The sequence below is a fragment of the Panthera leo genome, chromosome A3 (genome assembly GCF_018350215.1).
Source record: "Panthera leo isolate Ple1 chromosome A3, P.leo_Ple1_pat1.1, whole genome shotgun sequence".
In the NCBI taxonomy this organism is placed as follows: domain Eukaryota; kingdom Metazoa; phylum Chordata; class Mammalia; order Carnivora; family Felidae; genus Panthera; species Panthera leo.
In genome coordinates this window covers 27,514,177-27,537,235 of record NC_056681.1, presented here as the reverse complement: position 1 = coordinate 27,537,235, position 23,059 = coordinate 27,514,177, and the positions used below count along the sequence as shown (strand labels likewise).

The 23,059-nt window shown below is 52.3% G+C and overlaps 1 protein-coding gene across 4 annotated transcripts; it reads right to left on the bottom strand.

Moving 5' to 3' along the window:
* Positions 1–9,503: 9,503 nt before the first annotated feature.
* Positions 9,504–23,059, bottom strand: NRSN2 (neurensin 2). Of its 4 annotated transcripts, none has more exons than XM_042930142.1 (6): positions 22,911–23,059; positions 18,957–19,155; positions 17,200–17,355; positions 13,732–13,926; positions 10,912–11,257; positions 9,504–9,862 (listed from the first exon to the last, which is right to left on the bottom strand). In XM_042930142.1, the coding sequence occupies exons 2-6, from the start codon at positions 19,044–19,046 to the stop codon at positions 9,747–9,749; spliced, it is 903 nt and encodes a 300-aa protein (XP_042786076.1). In that variant the 5' UTR covers positions 19,047–19,155; positions 22,911–23,059; the 3' UTR covers positions 9,504–9,746. The 4 variants fall into 4 exon arrangements, with proteins under 4 accessions (XP_042786076.1, XP_042786077.1, XP_042786079.1 ...); XM_042930143.1 differs by lacking the exon at positions 22,911–23,059 and adding an exon at positions 20,466–20,544; XM_042930145.1 differs by lacking the exon at positions 17,200–17,355 and having other exon boundaries at positions 9,506–9,862.

Sequence of the window (23,059 nt, the reverse complement as noted above, 5' to 3'; positions counted from 1 at the left end):
TACTCTGACACTTAGTGACGGTCAAGCCCACACCCCCTCGTCGTGGGGGGAGGCAGGCAGAGTCGTGTAGCGTGTACGTGCCCATGTGCGTATATTGATGTGTATATTCCACGGATGGTATATCTCTGTGGCAGCCTGCGGTCAAGGAAAAAAATGCCTGAGTCTGGAGCCTAACCGGGCCCGAGTTCGAATCCTCGCTTAGCCTCTAACCAGCCATGTTGTTGGAACAGTCATCTGCCCTCTCTGAGCATCAGCTCCCTTTCTTGTGCTTTTTTTTTTTAATTAAAAAAATTTTTTAATCTTTATTTTTGAGAGAGAGAGAGAGACAGAGTGTGAGGAGGGGAGGAACAGAGAGACAGGGAGGCACAGAGGGAGACACTGAGCTGTCAGCGCAGAGCCCGACGCGGGGCTCGAACCCACAGACCATGAGATCATGACCTGAACCGAAGTCGGCCGCTTAACCGACGGAGCCACCCAGGCGCCCCGCGCTCCCTTTTTTCTAGTTTGTACAAACCAAATTCTTCCTGCCTCAAGGTTTTCATCCTTACTGCTCCATCTGCCTGGAACTTTTCCACATCTTCCCCGCTTCCTCCTCCTCCTTTGGGTCTCAGGTCAAATGTCACCTCCTCAGAGAGGCCCTCCCTGACCACTCATGAAGCATCGGTCTGCCCCAGTCCCTGGGGTCTGTCTCTATTCCGTAACCCTGTCTTAATTTATTCACAGCCCTTGCCAAGGTTTGAGATGACCTCTCCCTGTGTAGTGAATTGTGTATCATCTGTCCCTCCTGCCCCCACCAGAAAGGAAGAACCCAGAAAGCAACAATGTTGCATCCTTATATCTAGCACAGAGTGGGGGGGAGGGGGCTTACTGGGTGTTCAGTGAATGATTGTCTAGAATGAATGAATGTGAAAGTGCTCAGCATCATAAAAGCTCAGAATTGCTGGGCATTTTTTATTCTGTAAATGCAAACCTTTACCCCTGGGCTCCGAGGTCTGAGTTGAGGGGAGCCTTTGTCCTGTGATTGGAAGGGGCAGGACGGGGTCAGGCGGAGGCCTGGGGAGGGGAAAAAACGAGGCCACGCTCATGCTCACAGGACACATGTAGACACCAGGCTGCGCAGGTGCTTGTGTGTGCACGCACGCGCACACACACACACACACACACCCCTCTTGCACACTCTTCTCCCTGCAGGCACACTGATGACTGCCCAGACTGGCTGGGCCCTCCCAGCTGCCTGGCCTGACTGGTGTCATGTGAGCTCTGAGCTTTGCAACAGCAGGGCTCAGTCCACCCGGCACCCGTGGTGCCCAGCCCAGGGCGGGCACTCACGATCGGTGGAGAAGATACATTCGCTTCCTTCCTCTTTCCATCTTCTATTTATTACCCTTCCCGCTCCCCCTCCCCGCCTCCCTCAGGGCCTCCAGTATCAGGCAAGGCGCAGCCCCGATCCCTCCCTCTGCCCTCTCCCCTTCCCTCACACAAGTCTCCACTGAGTGGGTATTAGATGCTGAGGCCTGGCAACTCTTCCTCTGCTGAACTCAGCCTGTGGGCCCCGCCTGGACACACATCTGGTGAATATCCTGTTTTCCTCCCTCCCTCTCCCTGCCTTGACCGCGTGTCCTGGGCCAGATGCTTATCAAATCCTATGGGTTCTTCCAGCACCAGACTCCTGATGGCCTGGTGCCCGGGGCTTGGCTTTGAGTCATGGGCTTTGAGGTTTGGTGAGGCTGGGGCAGGAAGCTCATGGGCCCCTGGTGATGCCAACCCAGGCTGAGACTTGGCCCCACCACCACTCCAGCCCACGGAGCACACCTGTGATTAGACACGTGAAGACGTGGCCTGTAACAGGACATGATGTGTCCGAGGTCACAGGGAATGTCCATCTGGAAATTCAACCACGGCGCTGCCCACTTTTGAACACATCTGCTCGGCAGTGGAGACAGACACCGCTGCCCAGTATTACAGGACCAGGGTTTGAATCCCAGCCGTTTACTAGCTGTGTGACCTTGGGCAAACCACAGAGCATGAACGGGGGAGGGGCAGAGAGAGAGGGAGACACAGAACCGGAAGCAGGCTCCAGGCTCTGAGCCATCAGCCCAGAGCCCGACGCGGGGCTCGAACTCACGGACTGCGAGATCGTGACCTGAGCCGAAGTCGGACGCTTAACCGACTGAGCCACCCAGGTGCCCCTCTGAGCTTTATTTTTACTTACACACGGCAAATCCTCAATAAATGTAGCTGCTAAAGAGAGGCAATACGAGTCAGGGCAAATACGCTCTTGAGGGTCTCAATGCGTCCACAAACACACCATTATAATAATTTACACGCCGGCTGGTGTGCGCACGAATGGGTCGCGGTACACGCCCACACAGGCACCATGCTCACTCAAGGGCTTGGGCAGGGGTCACCAATTCGCGCATGGATGCGTGTGTCTGTGAATTCACTCGGGCAGATTGTTTTTCCCCAACAATGTACACCATACTTGGGAGGGGGGGGTTCCAGAGGCTTCTCTGGGCACTTGTCACAGGCAGGACAGACTAATGTGTCCACCTGGGTAAACGTGATATCTGGATATCTACCCAACACCCATATGCTTGCCTGTGTCCGTGTGGGCCTGGGTGAGGGGTTATGCAGATGACCTCATCCTTTATCGGGTTGATTAGTTGGAAGACTCTGGGGGGCATTGGGGTTATTTCTACATCCACAGATGCCAGAGTTATGGAACTTTTTGAACCTGGACGTTTGGGTTCAATGTCACCTGTGTAGCCCTGGGCAAGAGGCCTAAGCACTGTGCTCAGGTTCCTTTTCTACGAGTTGGAGATAGTGGTTACCTCGTTATGGTGGCACAAGGGCGAAAAGAGTTTGTGTGAAATACTAATGGCACAGCATGGCACAGACTGGTGCGGTACGTGCTTCTCTCTAAATCTCCCCGCGTCTGTCCTCTGTGATGTGACTTCACCTGGTCCTTCAATTGCGGCCCTTCCTCTATTATACTGCCATCGTCAGTCTGCAGGGCTGTCCTTTTCCGCTAGACTGTGATGGAGGGCAGGACCACGTCTGAGTCATCCATAATTATAACTTGTACATTGCGTGCTAATCTGGACCTCCGATTTCTCCTCTGGCATAACAATAGCTAGCATTTATCGGGCACTCCTACGTGCCAAGCTCTGTGTTAAGCTCATTCGGTCTTCCAAGTATCTCAAGAGGTTGGTGTTCTTGTTGTCCTCGTTAAAAAAAAATTTTTAGGGGCGCCTGGGTGTCTAGGTCAGTTAAGTCTCAGACTTCAGCTCAGGTCATGATCTCGTGGTTTGTGAGTTCGAGCCCCACGTCGGGCTCTGTGCTGACAGCTCGGAGCCTGGAGCCTGCTTCGTATTCTGTGTCTCCCCCTCTCTCTGCCCCTCCCATGCTCATGCTCTGTCTCTCTCTGTCTCTCAGTAACAAATAAACCTTAAAAAGAATTAAAAAAAAATTTTTAATGTGTATTTATTTTTGAGCCTGAGCAGGGAGGGACAGAGAGAGAGTGGGAGACACAGAATCCGAAGCAGGCTCCAGGCTCTGAGCTGTCAGCACAGAGCCCCACTGGGGCCCAAACTCACGAAACTTGAGATCATGATCTGAGCCAAAATCAAGAGCTGGACGCTCAACCCACCGTCCCTTGTTGTCCCCTATTTTAGAGGAAAATAAACTGAGACTCAAAAGGGTTAGGGAATTGCCTTGACTGACACAGGGACTTGAACCCTGGCCGACTGTCCCCCTGTCAGCCTGCCCTCAATATAAGATTTGGGACAAAGAGTTGGGGCAGGAATGTCGCTGATAGTCTGCCTCACAGCTGGCTCTCTCCCTCCACCTCCCACAAATACCTTCCCCATCTCTGTCAATATCGCTTTGTTTGTCTCACCCTGGGGCATCTCCCTGCCCTGGCACAGCGCCCCCAGAGGCCAGGCAGTGGCCTCAGATCACCTCTTCTTAGATCCAGTTGGGGGTGAGGTGGAGGAGCTCCCCTGGAACTGGGCTTGAGAAGTAACCTTGTCCCCGGACCATAGGAGTGGGGAGGGTATACAGGACTCAACAGGAGGGAGGGTAGCCCCTGGGGTGATGTGGGTTGGGTGCTCAGGCTCTGGAATAAAAGGGGGTGAGGCAGAAGGTGAACCTCCCCCACCAGCCCATCAGTCCCTCTCCAGCTCAGGTCTCCCCACCTCAGAGAGCAGGGAACGCGGGCTGAAGGAAGAGGGGCTTCCCTCTGATGTAGGGGAGAAGCTGTCAACCGGCTGAGCCGCCACCACCTTGAAGGAACACCAGAGGGCGCCCGAGGCAGCTATGTGCTCTGTGTCTCTTCGGCAGCTATGTGCTCTGTGTCTCTTCTGTACCCCCAAGCGCCCCTTGGGTCTCCAGGAGCCACCAAAGCCCAAGGCCCTGTTGGGTTCGGCTCTTGGGGTGGGGGGAGCACCCTCTACATGTCAATTAGGTCAAGCTGGGGGACAGTGTTGTCCAAATTACTGATTTGCTGTCTACTTGTCTCCTCATTTATTGAGAGGATTCAAATCCGTGCCACAGCCTGGAAGCTCCCAGGGAAGTGCCCTGGGGCAACTCGTGGGGGGGGGGGGGAAGGGGCTCTTCTCACTCACTCGTTTCCTGGTCTTTTTTTTTTTTTTTTTTTCAACGTTTTTTTTTTTTTTTAATTTATTTTTGGGACAGAGAGAGACAGAGCATGAACGGGGGAGGGGCAGAGAGAGAGGGAGACACAGAATCGGAAACAGGCTCCAGGCTCCGAGCCATCAGCCCAGAGCCTGACGCGGGGCTCGAACTCACGGACCGCGAGATCGTGACCTGGCTGAAGTCGGACGCTTAACCGACTGCGCCACCCAGGCGCCCCTCCTGGTCTTTTTCAGATGGGAGGATGAACCTAATTCCTGTTACTCCATTTTTTTTTTTTTTTTTTTTTTTTAATGTTTATTTGTTTTTGAAGGAGCCAGAGACCGAGCATGAGCAGGGGAGGGGCAGAGAGGGAGACACAGAATCCGAAGCAGGCCCCAGGCCCCCAGCTGTCAGCACCGACCCCACTGGGGCTCGAACTCACGGGCCTTGAGGCAAAGTCTGCCGCTTAACCCGGGTGCCCCCTCTGTTACTCCATCTTGACAAGAACGATCGTTACCATCATGATTATTTTTACTCGAAAATAATTTCCGATCTATAGGAGAGTGGCGAAGGCAATACAGAGAGTTCCTATATACCCTTCAGCCGCCTCTCCTCACTGTCCTCCAATCAGCGACAGTCTCTTGGTCTTTCTTTGTCTTTCGTGACCTCAACACTTCCGAAGAGTGCTGGCCAGATGTTTCGTTTCCCAAGGTCAGGTTGCGAAACCCCTTGGGTTTCCCAAGGTCAGGTTGAAGTTATGGAAGTTGGGGAGGAAGAACACCAAGGGTGAAGTGCCTGTCTCCATCACACCATTTCAGGGGGCCATGCTATCAGGAGAGGTGTTACCAGGGATCCTAACCTGATCCTTTGGTTCGGGTGGTGCCTGACAGATTTCTCCACTGTCACGTCTCTTATTTTTCCCCTTTCTACATTCGATCTGTGGGAAGCAAAGTGCAACTCACGCTCCAGGGGAGGGGAACCAAGCTTCACCGCCTGGAGAGGAGGACATCGGAGGACAGGTTAGAGCCACCACAGAAATCACACGTGTTTGTGGGGGAGGGAGCTAGAGGCCGTGCAAATATCCCCTTTCACTTTAAAGTTTCACCCCTAATTTGAGCTTTCATAGGTGGGTTTGGTCTGCAGAAATTCTTCCTGTGGTGCTCTGGGGGTGATTTTTCTAATTCTCTCAATAATCCGTTATGCGTATTTTTTTTTACATTTTATAATTAATCATGCTTTTATTTTTTAATTTTTTTTTAACGTTTATTTATTTTTGAGACAGAGAGAGACAGAGCATGAACAGGGGAGGGGCAGAGAGAGAGGGAGACACAGAATCTGAAACGGGCTCCAGGCTCTGAGCGGTCAGCACAGAGCCCGATGCGGGGCTCGAACCCACGGACCGTGAGATCATGACCTGAGCCGAAGTCGGACGCTCAACCGACCGAGCCACCCAGGCGCCCCAATCATGCTTTTTTTTTAAGAGTATTTATTTTGAGAGAGAGAGAGAGAAGGTGCACACCAGCGGGGGAGGGGCAGAGAGAGGGGGAGAGAAAGAATCCCAAGCAGGCTCCATCCACACTGTCAGCACAGAGCCCATTGTGGGGTTCGAACCCACAAACAGTGACTGAGCCCCCCAGGCGCTCCTACCGTTAATCATGTTTTAAAGTGTAGTACATCCTCCGTGGTGGAAAAGTGAAAGTGAGTGGAAGCATACGCGGTGCCAGTCTCCCTTCCAGTCCTACCCCCGCCACCCTGTCCCCGGTCTCCTCCCCGAGGCAACCAGTCAACAGGGATTTCACGCATGCCCAGGCTACGTCCAACAATATTCTCCTTTTTCCGCAAACGGTTTGAAAGTATTCATAGAATTCCGCACCCTATAGATTGTTTCCATCTAACAATATAACTTGGAGATCAGTCCAGATCAGTACTTAAGGATTTTCTCCTTCTTTTACACGGTGTTCCGGTGTCCCTGTAACATAGATGTGCCCCGCTTTATTAACTAAGTCCCCTACCAATGAGCATGTCGGCTGTTTCCAAATGTCTTCTCTTACAAACGATACTGCCGTGTTCCTGCATGTGGAATTGAACCTATAGGTATACCTGCACGAGAGGGAGGGACCAAAGGGCATGTGTATTTTCCATTTGGATATTGCCATACTGCGTTTCTTGGAGTCGGGGCTGGTTTACACCCTGTGTTAGTTTCCTAGGGCTCCTCTGCAAAGTACCTCAAACTACGTGGCTTAAAACAACAAAAATGTATTGTCTTACAGTTTAGGAGTCTGGAAGTCTGAAATCGAGGAGTTGGCAAGGCCATTCTCCCTCGGAAGCCTTTAGGGAAGAAGGCTTTTTTGCTTCTTCTAGCTTCTGGAAGTTACAGGCAACCCCTAGTTTTCTTGGGCTTATAGACGTATCACTCCAGACTCTGCCTGTCTTCACATGGCCGCCTGCCCTCTGTGTGTGTCATTTCCAAATTGCCCTTTCTTACTGGAACACTGATTATTGGATTAGGGCCCATCCTAATCTAATAGGACCTCATATTAACTTTATTATATTTGCAAAGACTCTATTTCTTTAAAAAAAAAAAAAAAGGATTTTATTTTTAAGTAATCCCTACACCCAGTGTGGGGCTCGAACTCACAACCCTGAGATCAAGAATCACATGCTCTACGGACTGAGCCAGCCAGCTGTCCCACAAAGAGCCTATTTCCAAATAAAGTCACAGTCACCGACTCCAGATGGACATGAACTTTAGGGAAACAGTATTCAACCCGGTACATATTCCCACTGGCAAACTATGACAGTGAAACAGCCTGCTTTGACAGTCTTCAAGGAGTCACGTGACAGTTGGTATTGTTGGGAATTCACTTTGGTTATTGGATTCTGCTTCTCGGAAATAAGATACTCTGTGGGGATGGGGCTCTGTGGGGGCGTGGGATTTATTGGGGTTACAAGAGCAGGGTCGGCTTCCTACGGGGCAGCTGGAAAGAAAAGCTCATGTGACATAGATCTTCTGGGGTGGATGCGTACCTCCCTTTTCTGGGCCATTTTGTCAACGTGAAATTCTATCCCTGGTCCTGATCAGCTGTGGGCACTAACCCAGAGTACGCAGGTCAGAGGTCACGCACGGCCACTCACGGGTTGTTCCCTGGGAATGTTTTGTCTTGGGCAGCGCCTAGTCAAATTCTGAAGCAGATACAAATGTTTAAAATAGGTACGTTTCAGATAAAAATTTGGATTCTAACTTCTCTGGAAAGAAATGTCGGTTAACACTGTGCTCGCATTTCCACAGGGCAAGAAACATTCCTGAATACATTTACTGGCATTTGATATCGTCTCCCCAGCTCTGGGCCTTCAAACCAAGGGGCAGTTCAGTCCGGTGGCGCAGGCTGTGGACTCAGGAGCCCGACTGCCTGCATTTGAATCCCATCTCTTCCCCTTGCTACCTGTGTGTCCTTGGGCAAGCTGCTCCGTGTTCCTGAGCCTCACCGTCGTTCTCTATAAAACTATGATTGATTGATTCAACCCATTTTATTGAGTATCTACTATGTGCCAGACATTTTCTAGGCACTTGGGACATGCCAGTAAATAGAGCAAGGAAAGATCCTCCTTCTTGTGGAGATCATACTGCGGCAGGGGGTAGACAAGTGGCAAACACTAATAGGTAAGTGATATAGTATACTGAAAGGTGATAAATGCTATAGGAAAGCAAAAACCAAACTCCAAAGGGAATAAGGAATGGGGGCATGGTCGCATTTTACAACAGGCTGTTCAGGGAAGGCCTCGCTGAAAAGGGGGGCATTTGTGCAGGCTTGAAGCGGGTGAGGGAGTTGGCCTGCTGGTGAGCTGGGGAAAATGTATCAGCAGAAGGAACAGCTATGCAAAGGCCTGGGGCAGGAGCTGGCCTTGATGTTGGAGGAACAACAAAGAGGCGGGAGAGGAGACAAGGAGGGAGAGAGCTGAGGTCACAGGGAAGAAAGGGGGAAGGGAGTGTCAGTAAATCATGTAAGACCTTACAGGCCACCCAAGACTTTGGTTTTACTGTGTGAGATGGAAGCCATGGAGGTTCTGAGCAGAGAAAGGGCATGGTTATACCCGGATCTGTCTGCTCTGCTGAGGTTAGACTTGGGGCGGGGGTGGTGAGGGAGCACAGAGGGGGAAAGCTGGGAGACTGGGGAGACCAGGGAGAAGCTGGTGCAATAATCTCAGAGAAAGTCGATGGTGGCTCAGGCCAGGGAGAAGCTGAAAGGACGGTGAGGAGGGGTGGGGTCAGGCTGTATTCCCAAGGTGGGCTAGCCTCCGGGTTGGATTGGAGCATGAGGAAAAGACAGGAGCCAAGTTCGCTCCAGGGTTTGGCTAGAGCAAGCAGGGGGCTGGGGGTGGGTAGTTCCTGCAGGGGTGGATCTGGAGGGGAGGGTTGACAGAAACAGTTTGGGATAGTTGGGCGAGGCCTCAACCCTCAGGCGAAGGCAGTTGGAAATACAAACCTGCAGCCTGGGAGCAGGGTTTGGGGAAAATAATCTGTTTGTAAGGCACTGAGAGCGCCCGGTGTTCCTTAAGTGCTAGTAGGGGTTAGCTGTTCCTGTTGCCCAGCTTTGGCTCCGGCTCTCTCTCCCTGTACTCCTGGCCTCATATCCCTCTCGGGGATGGGAGCAGTGAGGATGCTGGAGAAATTTCCTTCCCAACAAATTAGCATGTAAACCCACCCTTGGGTCACTTCTCTGATCATTAGTTAAGTCATCTGTAAAACGAAAACAATAGTCCCCTTTCTCGGAGAATTAGCGTGAGAGGCGAATGCGAAATAGTGGATGTAAGTGCCCAGCACCTGGTAGGTGCTTTAACAGCCTTTTCTCCTCCTTACCCTTGTCCCAAGCTCAGGGAGAAAAGAAGCAAAGTCAGTATCCATCCCAGCTGTTTATTGAAAGGGAAGGCAACACGGAAGGGGTGGGCAGGATGGGGAAGGGGCGTGGGGCACCAGGGCAGTAGTGCCGGCCGGGTGGGGGAGAACGGAGGACCCTCCCGGGAGACCCCCTCCAGGCTGGAGGTGCGACCAAGGGGGGAGGGTATGGGGCGGAGGCCATCGGCGCCTCTCTCCGGCTGTCTTGGAGCTCCCTCTAGTGGTGAGAATGGAGATGATGCGTCTGGCCAGGGAGGCTGCAGGACGGAGGTGCTTGCTGAGGGCCCAGCAGGGCACATTTGTTACAGGGTGAGGTCAGGACCTGTGGGTAACCTGTGGGTGATGGTTTCTAGATGAGTGGATTTTCAGCGGCAAAGACATCCCAGTTCTCCTGACCCCTGGCTCTTATAAACCATTTAAACGCATGTCCAAATCATCTTCTGAGCCACCAGGGACCATCAAGCCTCCAGCCAGGCTCTCTGGGCCCAAACTGTCCCCCAACCCTTGAGGCCCCCTGGAAGCCAGGAAGGTGTCCAGCAGGTCCCCTGTTCCATATGTGTAGAACAAGAGCTGGCCCAGGAGGAGGCTGAAGATGTGGGTCCTAATTCCTGCAGACTGCCAGCCTCCCCCAGTCACCTCATCTGTAAACTGGGGCTAATAATAGCCCACGATGGGGGGGGGGGGGGAATGAGGGGCTCTGATGCCAAAATGGACGTCGAAAACGTTCTGAAGGAGGTGACTGTTTTCGCACCATCCTGGAGAAGTCCAAGTGGGGGTTTTTGACCCATCCTCAGGCATCCTGGGGCAGCTGACAGATGAAGGGTTTAGGCAAAGAGGATGACCCTACCACCTTTCCCCCCAACATTGCCTATGGAGAATAATGCTTTTATCTGGGTAGAATAGGAAAGTCATGGAACTCCAGAATCTGAGCCAATCCCCTCATAGTACATAGACAGGAACTGATGGTCTGCAAGGGTAAGGGGTTTGCCCAAGGTCGGAGCAGAGTAAGGAGAGATTGAGGGGGATGTTTTCTACTCCTGAAGGGCCTTGAAAAGGAGGGAAATTTGGGGAGGACTTGGGGAAAGTTGGCATCTTGGATGAGTTGGGGCCCAATCCCTGGGAAGGGGCACTGGGATCTGAGCTCCAGCCTCTCTGACCTGGAGCTGGATCTTATGGGGGCATAAGTGAAAGGGACCTGCTTCTCAGGGAGAAGTTAGGGACACAGTTGGAGGGCAGGGTGTGATGGGACAGAGGAATGGTCCAGACCCCAGGTCTGGCTCCCCCTCTAGCCTTGTGGGCAGCTCAAGAGTCCCTCTTGGGCTGGATGGTCTGCACAGAGGATTGCCCAAAGGGGCTGGCAGGTGGTGAAAACCAAGACTGGCCATTGGCATCGCGGAAGATGGGGGACAGCTGTTGCTCTGGCTCGTCCCCGAAGATCTCCACGTGGCCATCAGCTTCGGCGTCCAAGGGTTCTGCCTTGGTGTCCTGGCTCAGCCAGCCGGCCACAGCCCAAACCAGGCAAATGGCCAGCAGGATCCCAGCTGCCACGCAGAGTACCGTGCCTGCCAAACGGCAGGTGCCCAGGGCCTGGTTGTAATCGGCTGCCCGCTGATCCAGCACCAGGAATTCCCCCTCTCCGATGCCCTCCAGCTTGGGGGGCACTGCGTAGCCAGTGGTCAGGGCCGCCACACCCAGCAACAGAAGAAGGGTCCCCGTAGACAGGCTGATCTGGAGAGAGGCAGACAGATTGGGAGGTAGTCAGGGTCAGTGGGGGGCCCCAAGGTGATCCCAAGTGGACTTAAAGGTAACTCCTTGGTCTAACCTTAGAGATGGGAATCACAGGGGAGTCACAGAACATACCTTCTAGGACCTAACTGATGAGGGGCACAAGATATCATGTTCTGTTGGGAATCTTGAGACCCCTTGATCAATGTCCTTCCCGACTCCCACTTAGGAACCACTTAGTAGGTTTCTCCTGCCCACCTTGAGTTTCCCGCCATCATTATTTAGGCCCCATCTCTTCTCTCTGTCCCATCTACCCCCATCTCTCTGTTGGGATAACTCCTACACATCCCCCAGATCTCATCTCAAACCTCACCTCCTCAGGGAAGCCTTCCAGGATGCTCCTGGAGTGGGTCACGTCCCCTGCTTTGGATTCATACAAACACTGCACGTTTGTTCTTCAGTGCACTCACCTTGGCGCACACTTGAACATCTACTTTCTTGCCCATTTATTTATTTTCTACACTTTATTTATGTTGAGAGAGGGAGCACACACGCTCAAGAATGAGTGGGAGAGGGGCAGACAAGAGAGAGAGAGAGAGAGAGAGAGAGAGAGAGAGAAGCCCAAGCAGGCTCCGTGCTCAGCACGGAATCTAGACTCAGGGCCTGATCTCACAAACCGTGAGATCATGACCTCAGCTGAAATCGAGAGCTGGACACTTAACCAACTGAGCCCCCCAGATGCCCCTTGCACATGTACTTTTGTTACCGTGTAAGCGATGTCTGCCTGCCCCGCTGGAAAGAGGGCCCAGGGAGCTATGACAACAGACACTGTCTGTTTTGGGTCACGCGGTGTCTTCCTAGCACGGTGCCGGTAAAGAGCAGGAGCTGAGGGAATGTTTGCAGAATGACTAAACGAAGCACAGCTAGGAGCTGCTAGAGAACAGGGACCGCATCTTAAATTCTTTGTGCGCAAGAGCCTCGCTCCCTGCCCGGGAATTAGAAGATGCTCAAAATTTTAAGCTACGGACTCACTTTTCTTTTGCTCTTCTCTGATCACCCCAGGCACTGACAGTATCTCCTTTCCTGGCACCCTCTGATCCTTTGGCCTGGGGTTGTGCATTCACTGTAGATAGCTTGACACTTTGCCTCCCCCCCTGGAGAGAAGCCATTTGAAAGCAGAGGGAAAGGGACCCCTGCCTCGGTCTCTGTACAGTATTTAGCAAAGAGCTACGCCCAGGGTAGGCACTCAGCTTACTGCCATCTCCACACCTTTCCCCACACTGTGTGCCCTGACTGACCTCTCTCCTTGGTGGTTAGAGACACCGATTGTTTCCCCCCTGTCTTCCCCGGCCTGGCAACAGTACCCCAATATATCACTGTGAAACCACAGTAGGATTTAACTGAGATGAACCCCAGTTCATGCCAGTCAGTATCTACTTTCCCTGTGGCCATAGTGATCAGTTGAGAGATGGGCAAGTGACCCAGTCAGAGCCAATGCAATGCTTGACAGGACTTCCGGAAATGAAAAGCATTGTTTTTGTTTTTGTTTCTGAAGGAAAGGCTGGAGGAAATTCTGATTTCCCGTGGGTAGTGTGGAGGGAAACCCAGTGGGTCAGCAAGGTAGCAGCTACCTGGGGATCCTGAAACCTAGCAGGGGCCACCTGGATGGGGGCGCCAAGGGGAGCCTAAAGACTAAGAGAAATCCTGAGTCCTCGGGGTGCCGGTTTGCACTGCTGGATGGAACCTTACCTGAAGTTGCTCCACCTCTGGTCTACTGTTTAAATCCATTTGAGGTGTGTGTGTGTGTGTGTGTGTGTGTGTGTGTGTGTGTGTTTTCAAGATTTTATTTTATTTTTTTTTTAATTTTTTTTTAACGTTTACTTATTTTTGAGACAGAGAGAGACAGAGCATGAACGGGGGAGGGGCAGAGAGAGAGAGACACAGAATTGGAAGCAGGCTCCAGGCTCTGAGCCATCAGCCCAGAGCCCGACGCGGGGCTCAAACTCACGGACCGTGAGATCGTGACCTGAGCTGAAGTCGGACGCTTAACCGACTGAGCCACCCAGGCGCCCCTCAAGATTTTATTTTTAAGTAATCTCTACACCCAGTGTGGGGCTCAAACCTACAACCCAAAGATCAAGAGCTGCACTCTCTACTGGCTGAGCCGGCCAGGCGCCCCAAATTTGTATGGTGTTGGATGACTTATCAACAGTAGCCATTTGGCAATTTTTTTTTAAGTAGGCTCCACACCCAAGGTGGGGCTTGAACTCATGACCCTGAGGTCAAGAGTCGCATGCTCTACCGACTGAGCCAGGCAGGCACCCCTCCCCCCAGTTGGGTGTTTGTTGCTGTTGTTGTTTGTTGCACAAGCAAGACGCCTATATCTGCTATATCATCCCTCTCCTTTCTATCCACTGATCCCATGTCCTCTCTGCAGTCACAGGAAATCACATGAGTTGCTCCTCCTCTGGCCTTACCTTCCAGCACAGTGAGGGCCAGGGTCGGCGGGGACACAGGACAGGAGGCCCCTCAGGGTCATCGCTGAGGGCCATACCTGCACAGTCTTCATAGAAAAGGTGCAGATAGGAGCGGACCCCATACCATTTGCCGTCTTCCACGTTGGGGCCGCGGCTACAGCCGCAGGAACGGTCACAGTTTGGCATCATGGATCTCTGTGGAGGAAGCAAGGTGCAGTGGGCAGAGGGCCCAGTGAAACCCTCCCAGGCCCCCTGAATCTTTGTACCTCCTCCGCTCTTCCTCCCATTTTAGATAACCCACACTCATAACACAGCCCGGCTTTCTAGATGCTGGTTTGTCTTTCCCCACGTACACTGTGAATGAGCCAATGCGCAGGAACACTGAGCCCAGTGCTTGACAATTGTAGGCGCCAACAAATTGTACTTGTTTAGTCTGGAAGCCACCCAGTGGCTGGCACTGTGGGTTCGGGAGCCTGACTGACTGGGTTGGAATCCCAGATCCACCACTTCCTGGCTGTGTGACTTTAGACAAATGCTTCCACCTCTCCAAACCTCGGTTTCCTCATCTGTAAAGCAAGGCTGATAATCACACCCGCTTCACACTGTATCTGAGGCCAAGGAATGGCAGCTGTTGCAGTTACTATTCCTGTAATTTCTTCATTATTATTTTTAATCCTAAACTTTTTGAGCTCCATATCTGAAGTAAGAGGTTCTCATCCCTATCTCCCCTCAAAATCTTCCCCGTTTTCAGGGTACTCTTGGGGGTGACTGTCATGGCTGACACTTTGCCCAATCAGGCCGAGCTCCCAAGGCGCAAGGCTCTAAAAAAAAAAAAAAAAATCCCTCCCCAGGGCTGCCCCTCACAAAGCAACAGCCTCCAAGTCCCAGGAAATCTTGACTCCAGACGTGGTGAAAGCCAGGGGCCCTCTGAGGCTCAAGGGTTGTTAGATTTCTAGGGAAACCTATCTACGAGCCCCTCTTTTTTTTTTTAATTTTTTTTTAATGTTTATTTTTGAGACAGAGAGAGAGAGAGCATGAACGGGGGAGGGTCAGAGAGAGAGAGGGAGACACAGAATCAGAAGCAGGCTCCAGGCTCTGAGCTGTCAGCACAGAACCCGACGCGGGGCTCGAACTCACTGACCGTGAGATCACGACCTGACCCGAAGTCGGATGCTCAACCGACTGAGCCACCCAGGCGCCCCGAGCCCCTCTTTTTTAATAAGACGTTTTTATTGAGGTGTAATTGACATATAACATCATATTAGTTTCAGGTGTACAGCATAATGATTTGGTATTTGTAATGATCGCCATAAGTCTAGTTAACATCTGTTACCATGCGTAGTTACCAATAAATTTCTTTCCTTGTAATGAGAACCTTTAAGAGCAACTCTCTCAGCAACTTTCAAATATGCAGCACAGCATTATTAACTGCAGTCACCATGCTGTACATCATGTCCTCGTAACTTACTTGTTTTCTAACTGGAGTTTGTACCTTTGGCCACCTTCACCCGTTTTGCCCACCCCCCACCCCCCCCCCTCTGGCAACCGCTAATCTTAAGAATCTCTCTTTTCACAGATGGAGACCCTGAGGACTGAGTCACGGAAAGTACTTGCGTATGCACACACGGAGAGGACTAAAACCAAAGTGGGGAATGGGGAGAGGGGTGGTTTGGGGGAAAGAGGGGTTTGTGAGGGGGACGGACTGGGCTCCTGCACCAACACCCCTTAACAGCTTCAAACAAAATAAAGCAAGGCATTTCTACTGAAAGATAAGATAATTTCTAGCCCTCCTCCCCCTCAATTTCCAATCAATGTGGCCTTCAGTTTCCTGCATAGAGAGACTCACCAGCACACACATACACAGTACAGACAGGCGCGCGCGCGCGCACACACACACACACACACACACACACATCAGAGACGCACAGATTGACGCACAGACACACAGCAACACGGATACACAAACATGGCAGAAACATACCCCCGCAGGCACACATACACCACATAGAGACACGCACAGGACACAGAAACAGACACACAGACACCCACATTCAAAGACACGCCACAGACAAACAACACACAAAGACACGCAGAGCGTAAGCGTGTGTTGGGGCGATTCTTGGAGTCCCCAGGGATCCACACAAGCGCCAGATGGGCTCTTCTCAAGGCCTGTCTATAAATCGCGGTTCTTCACCATCCTCACTCAAAACTCGGGGAAAAGGAAGAAAAGGAAAGGGCACAATTTTTTTTCTTTGGACAGAGGATGGGAAAAGGCATAGACCAAAAACGAAAGACGGAGGAAGAGGGCGAGTGGTCCCTGGAGAGAACAGGAATCTCCCTAAGAGGTGGGGGGCGGGGTTCCCAGGGGGTGTGGCCAGCGAGGGACCCTCCCCCCGGCCGCGGCTCTCTGGAGGCCCCGGGTAGAGGGGGATGCATGGGGGCCAGAGGGGCAGTCAGAGTCAAAGCGGCGACTATTAAAAGACCCTAGGGGAAGGGGCAGGGAGGGGACGCCCCAAGGGGACGCCCCGGAATTGTTGGTCTGGATTAGCTCCTCCCCTGCAACTCTCACGGCCCCTCTCCCCCAAATACACCTAATAACTCAATCTTGCTGGCAATGGGGAAGGAAGGTGACCTTGGCGCTGTCTCCCCGGCGGCTTGGCCCCTCCTCCTCCCCTGCCGAGGTTGCGGGGAGGGGGTCGGGCGGTCAGGGGGAGGGAGAGGGAGGATGCTCGGGACACCGCGCGGATACCCGGGACGTGGGTTGCCATAGGAAACGCTGGGGAGGTGTCCCTAGGCGGGAGGAGGGAGGAGCTCGGCGAGGGGGGGGAGCGGGAAGAGGAGGGGGCTGCAGAGTCCGAGGGGGGAGACTGCGGCGGAGGCCGGCGGAGGGAGGCGTACGCGAGAGTGACAGGTGGGACGGCCTGAAGATGGATGGAATCTCTCGCCGGCACGGCCTCGCTCAGTTCTCCTTCCCAGACCCCCAGACCCGCCCGCCTCAGTGTCCGGCGCAGCCCAGGCTGGGAGTAGGGGCTCCCTCCTGGGGGGCGAGGCCAGCGAAATCCGGCCAGTTCCTCCCCTCTCTCCACCGCACCACTGTTTCTGACCGGACCACCGGTTCCCTGGGCGAGATTAACTGCATCCTTTCTCCCAGGGGGAAACCGAGGCACGGAGGGGTGGGGATGGGTTTTAGGAGAGAGGTGGCTACGGGTCTTGTCCTCTGAAGCCTCCTCCCATCCTCTCAGCCCTGAGGGGTCTCTGGGCGAGGCGGCTGGTGAGACCTCTGCCCCCTGCTGCTTCTCTGGGACCTCACCTCCTAAAGCCCGAGGCAACGCCGAGGCTTGGGCGCCGCGGTCCCGTCCGGGGCTGGACGTGGCCGTGCTGGGGATGCGGGCGGGGGTGGGGTTCCCCGGAACCCGGGAGAAGGCGGAGTGGGGGGTCGGGCCCCGCGCGGAGCAGGGCTGAGCTCACCTCTCTGCCTGCGGTCTCCGCGGAGCGGGAGCCGGAGCGAGAGAGCCGAGCCGAAGCTGGTTCTGTCGGCGCCTGCGCCGCAGTCGGGGGCGGGGGTGACACGAGGGTGGGAGGGGGGCGCCCGCCCCACGGCCTGGCTCTGCAGATGGCGCACCCCTGCAGGATGGAGAGCCCCTGTCTCTTTCCAGAGTTCCCTTCTCTCTCTGAGACCCCAGACCCCTCGCGGAAACCCCCAGGCCTCCCTGGAACCCACCCCCTCCCGCAGCCCCTGAAACTCCACATCTGACTCTCCATCACTCCCTCAATCTCCCATCCCTCTGCCTGAAGACCCTCGCCTTCGCTGAGCCCTCACTTCCTCCTTGTAGCCTCACTCCCCTCTCTGGGTCTCCGTCCCCTGCATGGAGCCCCTAAGCCAGTAGACAAACGCTCCTCTTGCAGAGCCCTCCCCCCCTTCTCCAGAGACTCCAGCTCTCTCTCTCTCAGCCCTCACCCATGGCTGAGCCCCATCTCGCTCTCAGGAGCCCCCTACCTCTCCCTGGGGCCCTCACCTCTCACTGAGTCCCCTATCCTCTCTCCACTCTCTTTTCCTCTTTGAGCCCCTGTCCCTTGCTAAGGATCAGCCCCTCTCATCTTGAGAAGGGAGCTGGGGTTGGGGAGAAGGGGTTGGGAGAGAAGCTTCATGTCTCCTCTGGAAGGAGCCAATGAGATGGCCTCCCTTGTTCTTGCTTCTAACCTACTGCGAGTTCCACCCTGGGCAGCGCGTGCCTATGGCCCATCTCTCTGGACAGCCAGGCCTTGGCAATTGTGTCTGCTTCATTCCTTGTCACGTGCCCACAGCCTTGGTTTTGTCCCACACTTGCTGCTGTGTGCTCTTAGGAAAGTCACCGCACTGCTCTGAGCTTCTTCAGGCACCATTGCACAAACATGCCTTCATGCCTTGAGCATGCATTCTATCTCTCCATGTGCTGGGGGCAGGGACACAGGGATGAATGAACTCTGCGAGATGAGGCCAGATCTTTTTCGTTCACTGCTGTATCCCAGAGCCTCACGTATTGCTTGGCATTGAGTAGGCAGCTCAACAAACATTCACTGAACACAGACTAGTAATAGTAACAAATATATGCTGCTTGTTATGTGTGAAGGGCTTGTCTAAGTGCTTTACAGGTACTACTTAGTCTAACTATGTGTGTGTGTGAGAGACAGAGGCAGGCAGACAGACAGATGGACAGAGACAGGAAGTCCTGGAGCCCCAAACTAAAGGCCTCAAAGAGTGACAGGAGGTGAAGCTGAAGAAGCATTGGAAACGACCTGTGCCGGTTTTAAAACATGGCAACAAATTCTTTAGCACTTCTCCCATGGAGGGCTGGGGTCCACGTACCCTCTGTTAGTATCTTGGGTGAGCTGATGACTGCCTGGGACAAGTGAGGCTCTGACTCCCAAGGCTAGGACATAAAAGAACATGCAGGGGGGCGCCTGGGTGGCTTAGTGGGTTTGGGCATCTGACTTTGGCTCAGGTCATGATCTTGCGGTTCTTGAGTTCGAGCCTCGCGTCAGGCTCTGCGCTGACAACTCAGAGCCTGGAACCTGCTTCGGATTCTGGGTCTCCCTCTTTCTCTGCCCCTCCCCCGCTCATGCTGTCTCTGTCTCTCAAAAATAAATAAACGTTAAAAAAAAAAAAAAAAAAAAAAAAGGATGTGCACTTCCCCTGGAACTCTAGCTCTTGGAGACGAGAGGAGCCATGCAAGAAGTCTGTTTACCTTGAGGCTGCCATGCTGTGAGGAAGCCAAAACCACATGGAGAGCCCACGTGAAGCAACCATTCCCAGCGGACCTTGCTCTTTCAGTCATTCCAGTTCAGGCATCAGATAAGTGAGTGAAGAAGCAACCAGATGATTCCAGTCCACAGCTGTTCAAGTCAGTTTCAGCTCCGATGGTAGTGGAGAGGGTTCTGGAAGTTCTGGAGGCAACAGGAAGGGATGAGGTCAAGCGTACAGGAGGATAGGCTGGCCTTGAGCCAGCACAGGAAGGATCCAGTATTCTCTGAGACCCGGGGAAAGGAGAGAGGGTGGCCACTGAGAAGAGATACAGGGTAGCGGTTGTGAGTTGAACTCTGGAGTCTTTCAGGTCCAGGTTTGAATCTTGGTTCTGCCACTTGGTACTCCCATGATTTAACGGCTCTGAGCCTCAGTTTCCCTGACCGTAAAATAGAGGTAATATTAGTAGTTGCCTTTCAGAAGAGTTGTAAGAGTGAAATGAGGTGTTCATATAAGACCCTTAGTGTAGCACCTGGACCAGAGTAATAACTCAACAAATTGTCCCTAATACTAGTATGGTCACCTTAGTTTATAGGTGACAAGGGTAGGAAGTTGAGTGACGACATCTGATAAATCGAATGCTCTGGAGAAAAACAAGAAACATCATCCACTAAGAGGAAGGTTTATGGGTGGCTCAGTCAGTTAAGCGGTTAAGTGTCTGACTCTTGATTCTGGCTCAGGTCAGGATCTCGCGGCTCATGGGTTCAAGCGCCATGTTGGGTTGTGCGCTGACAGTGTGGAGCCTGCTTGGGATTCTCTCTCTCCCTCTCTCTCTCGGCCCCACCCCTCCTTGCATTCTCTAAGCAAACAAACAAAGAAACAAACAAACTTAAAAAAAAAAAAGAAAAGAAAGAGGAAGGTTTTAGGAGTACCGGATGGCTCGGTCAGTGGAACATACGACTCTTGGATCTTGGAGTTGATCTTAGTTACTTTAAATTTTTTAAACAGTCACATGTGGCTAGTGGCCATCATATTGGACAGTCAGGTGTCGGTGGGACAAACTTGCTGCCAAACTTGATCGTGGGGTAGTGAGTTTGAGCCCCATGTTGGGTTTAGAGGTTACTTAAAAAATAAAATACGAAATAAAAAGGAAGTTTTAGTTCAACAGGAGGCTTAAAAAGGGTGGTGAACCAGCCACAAAAGGCCATATATTGTATGTTTCCATATATATGAAATACCCAGAGTCCGAAAATCCAGAGACAGAGAACAGATTAGTGGTTCCTAGAGGCTAGGGGAAGGGAGGAATGGAGAGTGACTGCTTAATGGGTTTCCTTTCAGAGTGATAGAAATATTCTAGAACGAGATAGCGGTGATGGATGCACAACATCGTGCATGTACTATCATTAGGGAGAAATTTTATGTTATGTATGTTTTACCACAATTTTTAAAGGGTGGTAAAGATTTGGAATGATCAGTAATAATGATGGTGTTGGTGGGGACGGATATCACTTACTGAGCATTTACTATGTGCCAGGGTAATTTATCTTCTCAGCAACCTTATGACGCCACTTGCCTGAGGTCATTCAGTCACAATGTGGCAGAATCTGAATTTGCTCTGATGGCTCTGAGGCCACGATCTGTAGAAGCCACAGCGTGCGCGGCTGTGACTTTCTTCAGCAGTGTCAGGAGACCTGGGAATGAAGAAAGAGGCTGCTGGTACCCCAGCTCCTGGGGTAGGTCCTCCTGGACAGGTGGGGCAGAAGATGCAGGGGTTCCAGACAGAGGAGCTCAGTGAGGTCCAAAAATAGGTGGATGGGAAGAAAGGGAGTCTGAGGTCAGAGTGTGGGATATTGTAGTCAAAGACTTTAGATGTAGAACCCGGTAAGAGGTGAGAAGGTTCACTAAGCCAGTGCTATCCAATAGAAGTTTCTGCAAAGAAGGGAATGTCCTAGATCTGTGCTGCCTGAACAGGCCATATTTAGCTATTAAGCATTTGCAATGGGGCTAGTGTGACTGATGAATTGAATTTTATTTAACCTTATTTATTTAAATGTTTATTTTTGAGAGAGAGAGAGAGAGAAGTGGGGGAGGGGCAGAGAGAGAGGGGGACACATGATCTGGAGCAGGCTCTGTGCTGACAGCAGAGAGCCCGATGTGGGGCTCCAATTCATGAGCTGTGAGATCATGACCTGGGCTGAAGTCGGATGCTTAACCAACTGAGCCACCCCAGCACCCCTATATTTATTTATTTATTTGGAAGTACGATTTACACCCAACGTGGGGCTTGAACTCACGACCTTGACATCAAGAGTCACACGCTCTACCGACTGAGCCCCCCAGGTGCCCCCTAACCTTAAGTACTTTTTTTTTTTTAATTTTTAAGTTTATTTATTTTGAGAGAGGCAGAGACAGCACGAGTGGGGGAAGGGCAGAGAGAGAGAGAGAGGGAGAGAGAGAATCTCAAGCAGGCTCCCAGCAGCCAGCGCGGAGCCCGATGTGGGGCTTGAACTCACGAAACCATGAGATCGTGACCCAAGCTGAAACCAAGTGCCGGTCGCTTAACCGACTGAGCCACCCAAGCGCCCCAACCTTAATTACCTTAAATTTAAGTTTGAATAGTCACATGTGGCTAGTGGCCACCTTATTGGACAGTCAGGTGTCAGTGGGACAAACTTGCTGCCAGGGCCCTACATTGGGCATGGCTGCCATCTCAGACTTCCATCATCTATCCCTTTTCACCTAGTGCTTCTGCCCTGCCCCCCTATTGGGTCCCTTCTCTACACTGTAGCCACAAGGATCCTTTTTTTTTTTTTTTTTTAATTTTTTTTTAACGTTTATTTATTTTTGAGACAGAGAGAGACAGAGCATGAACGGGGGAGGGGCAGAGAGAGGGAGACACAGAATCTGAAACAGGCTCCAGGCTCTGAGCCATCAGCCCAGAGCCCGACGCGGGGCTCGAACTCACAGACCGCGAGATCGTGACCTGAGCTGAAGTCGGACGCTTAACTGACTGAGCCACCCAGGCGCCCCCACAAGGATCCTTAAAGCATGAGTCAGATTCTCATAGGGGAGTCTCATTCCCTGCCCCAAACCCTGTACTGACATCTCATCTTACTCAGGGTAAGAGGGAGAAAACTGGTGGAATAAAGGTGGCCACGAACTCTCTATCCCTTTGCCCTTCAAGAGCTGGAGTTTATTTCTCTTCAGAGCTGGCCCTGGTGACTGCTTCAACCAACCCAATGTGGTGGGAGCAATGTCGTGCCTGTTCTGGACTTAGCTTTCAAGAAGACCAGCTTCTTCTTCTCCCTCTTGGGACACTCCCTTCTGGAAAGCTCCTTCTTGGACTCCAGTCCCCACGCTGAAGACGCCCAAGCCACATGGAGAGGCCACACGCTGGTGCTCCTGCTGGCACCCCAGACAAACTCCCAGCCCGCAGCTAACACCAAACACCACACTGAATGAACAGCATCGTGTAAGTGAGTCATCTTAGACGTGTAAGCCCACTCGAGCCCCCAGATGACATCGTGTGAGCGGAATTATCCCATTGAATCCCGTAAACCCACAGTATCTTGAGAGAGAATAAAACAGTGTTGGGCCATTAAGTTGACAGACGGTCTGTTACGCAGCAATGACTATGCCAAACCAGTTCTTACTAGGACCTACGGTTGCCCCTCCCCCACAACCTTACCTACCTCCTTGATCTCATCTTCTTCCGTTCCCTCACTCACTACTCCAGCCACACTGGCATCCTTGCTATTCCTAGAATGAGCCAAGCACATCAGGCAAACTCCTATCTCAAGGCTTCAGAGCCTTTGTACTTGTTTGTTTCTCTGTCTTGACTGATCTTTCTCCAGATATCTGCATGACTAGCTTCTGGCTTTATTCAGATCTCTGCTCATATGTCACCTTGTCAAAGAGGTTTTATTTAAACACTGTCGTAGGGACATGGACTGCTCACCAAATTTCCGTGTGCTTCACATATATTTCCCAGTTCCCTTGAAGTTAGACAAAGCCATGTGATTAGCTCTGGCCAATGAGACCCAGGTCTCCAAAGAGATCCTTGGCCGCAGAATTTCTTGGAGGAGAAAGAGCAGAACTTAGCATTCA

What these genes read in the sequence shown, in the direction of transcription:
- NRSN2 (XM_042930142.1), bottom strand. Translation starts at nt 19,046, where the DNA reads ATGACTGAAAGAGCAAGGTCCGCTGGGAATGGTTGCTTCACGTGGGCT. An exon ending in CACAGCATGGCAGCCTCAAG is followed by an intron (nt 17,356 to 18,956) that starts GTAAACAGACTT and finishes TCCATCCTGCAG; the next exon opens with GGGTGCGCCATCTGCAGAGC. An exon ending in GGCCCTCACTGTGCTGGAAG is followed by an intron (nt 11,258 to 13,731) that starts GTAAGGCCAGAG and finishes GCCTCTCTCCAG; the next exon opens with ATCAGCCTGTCTACGGGGAC.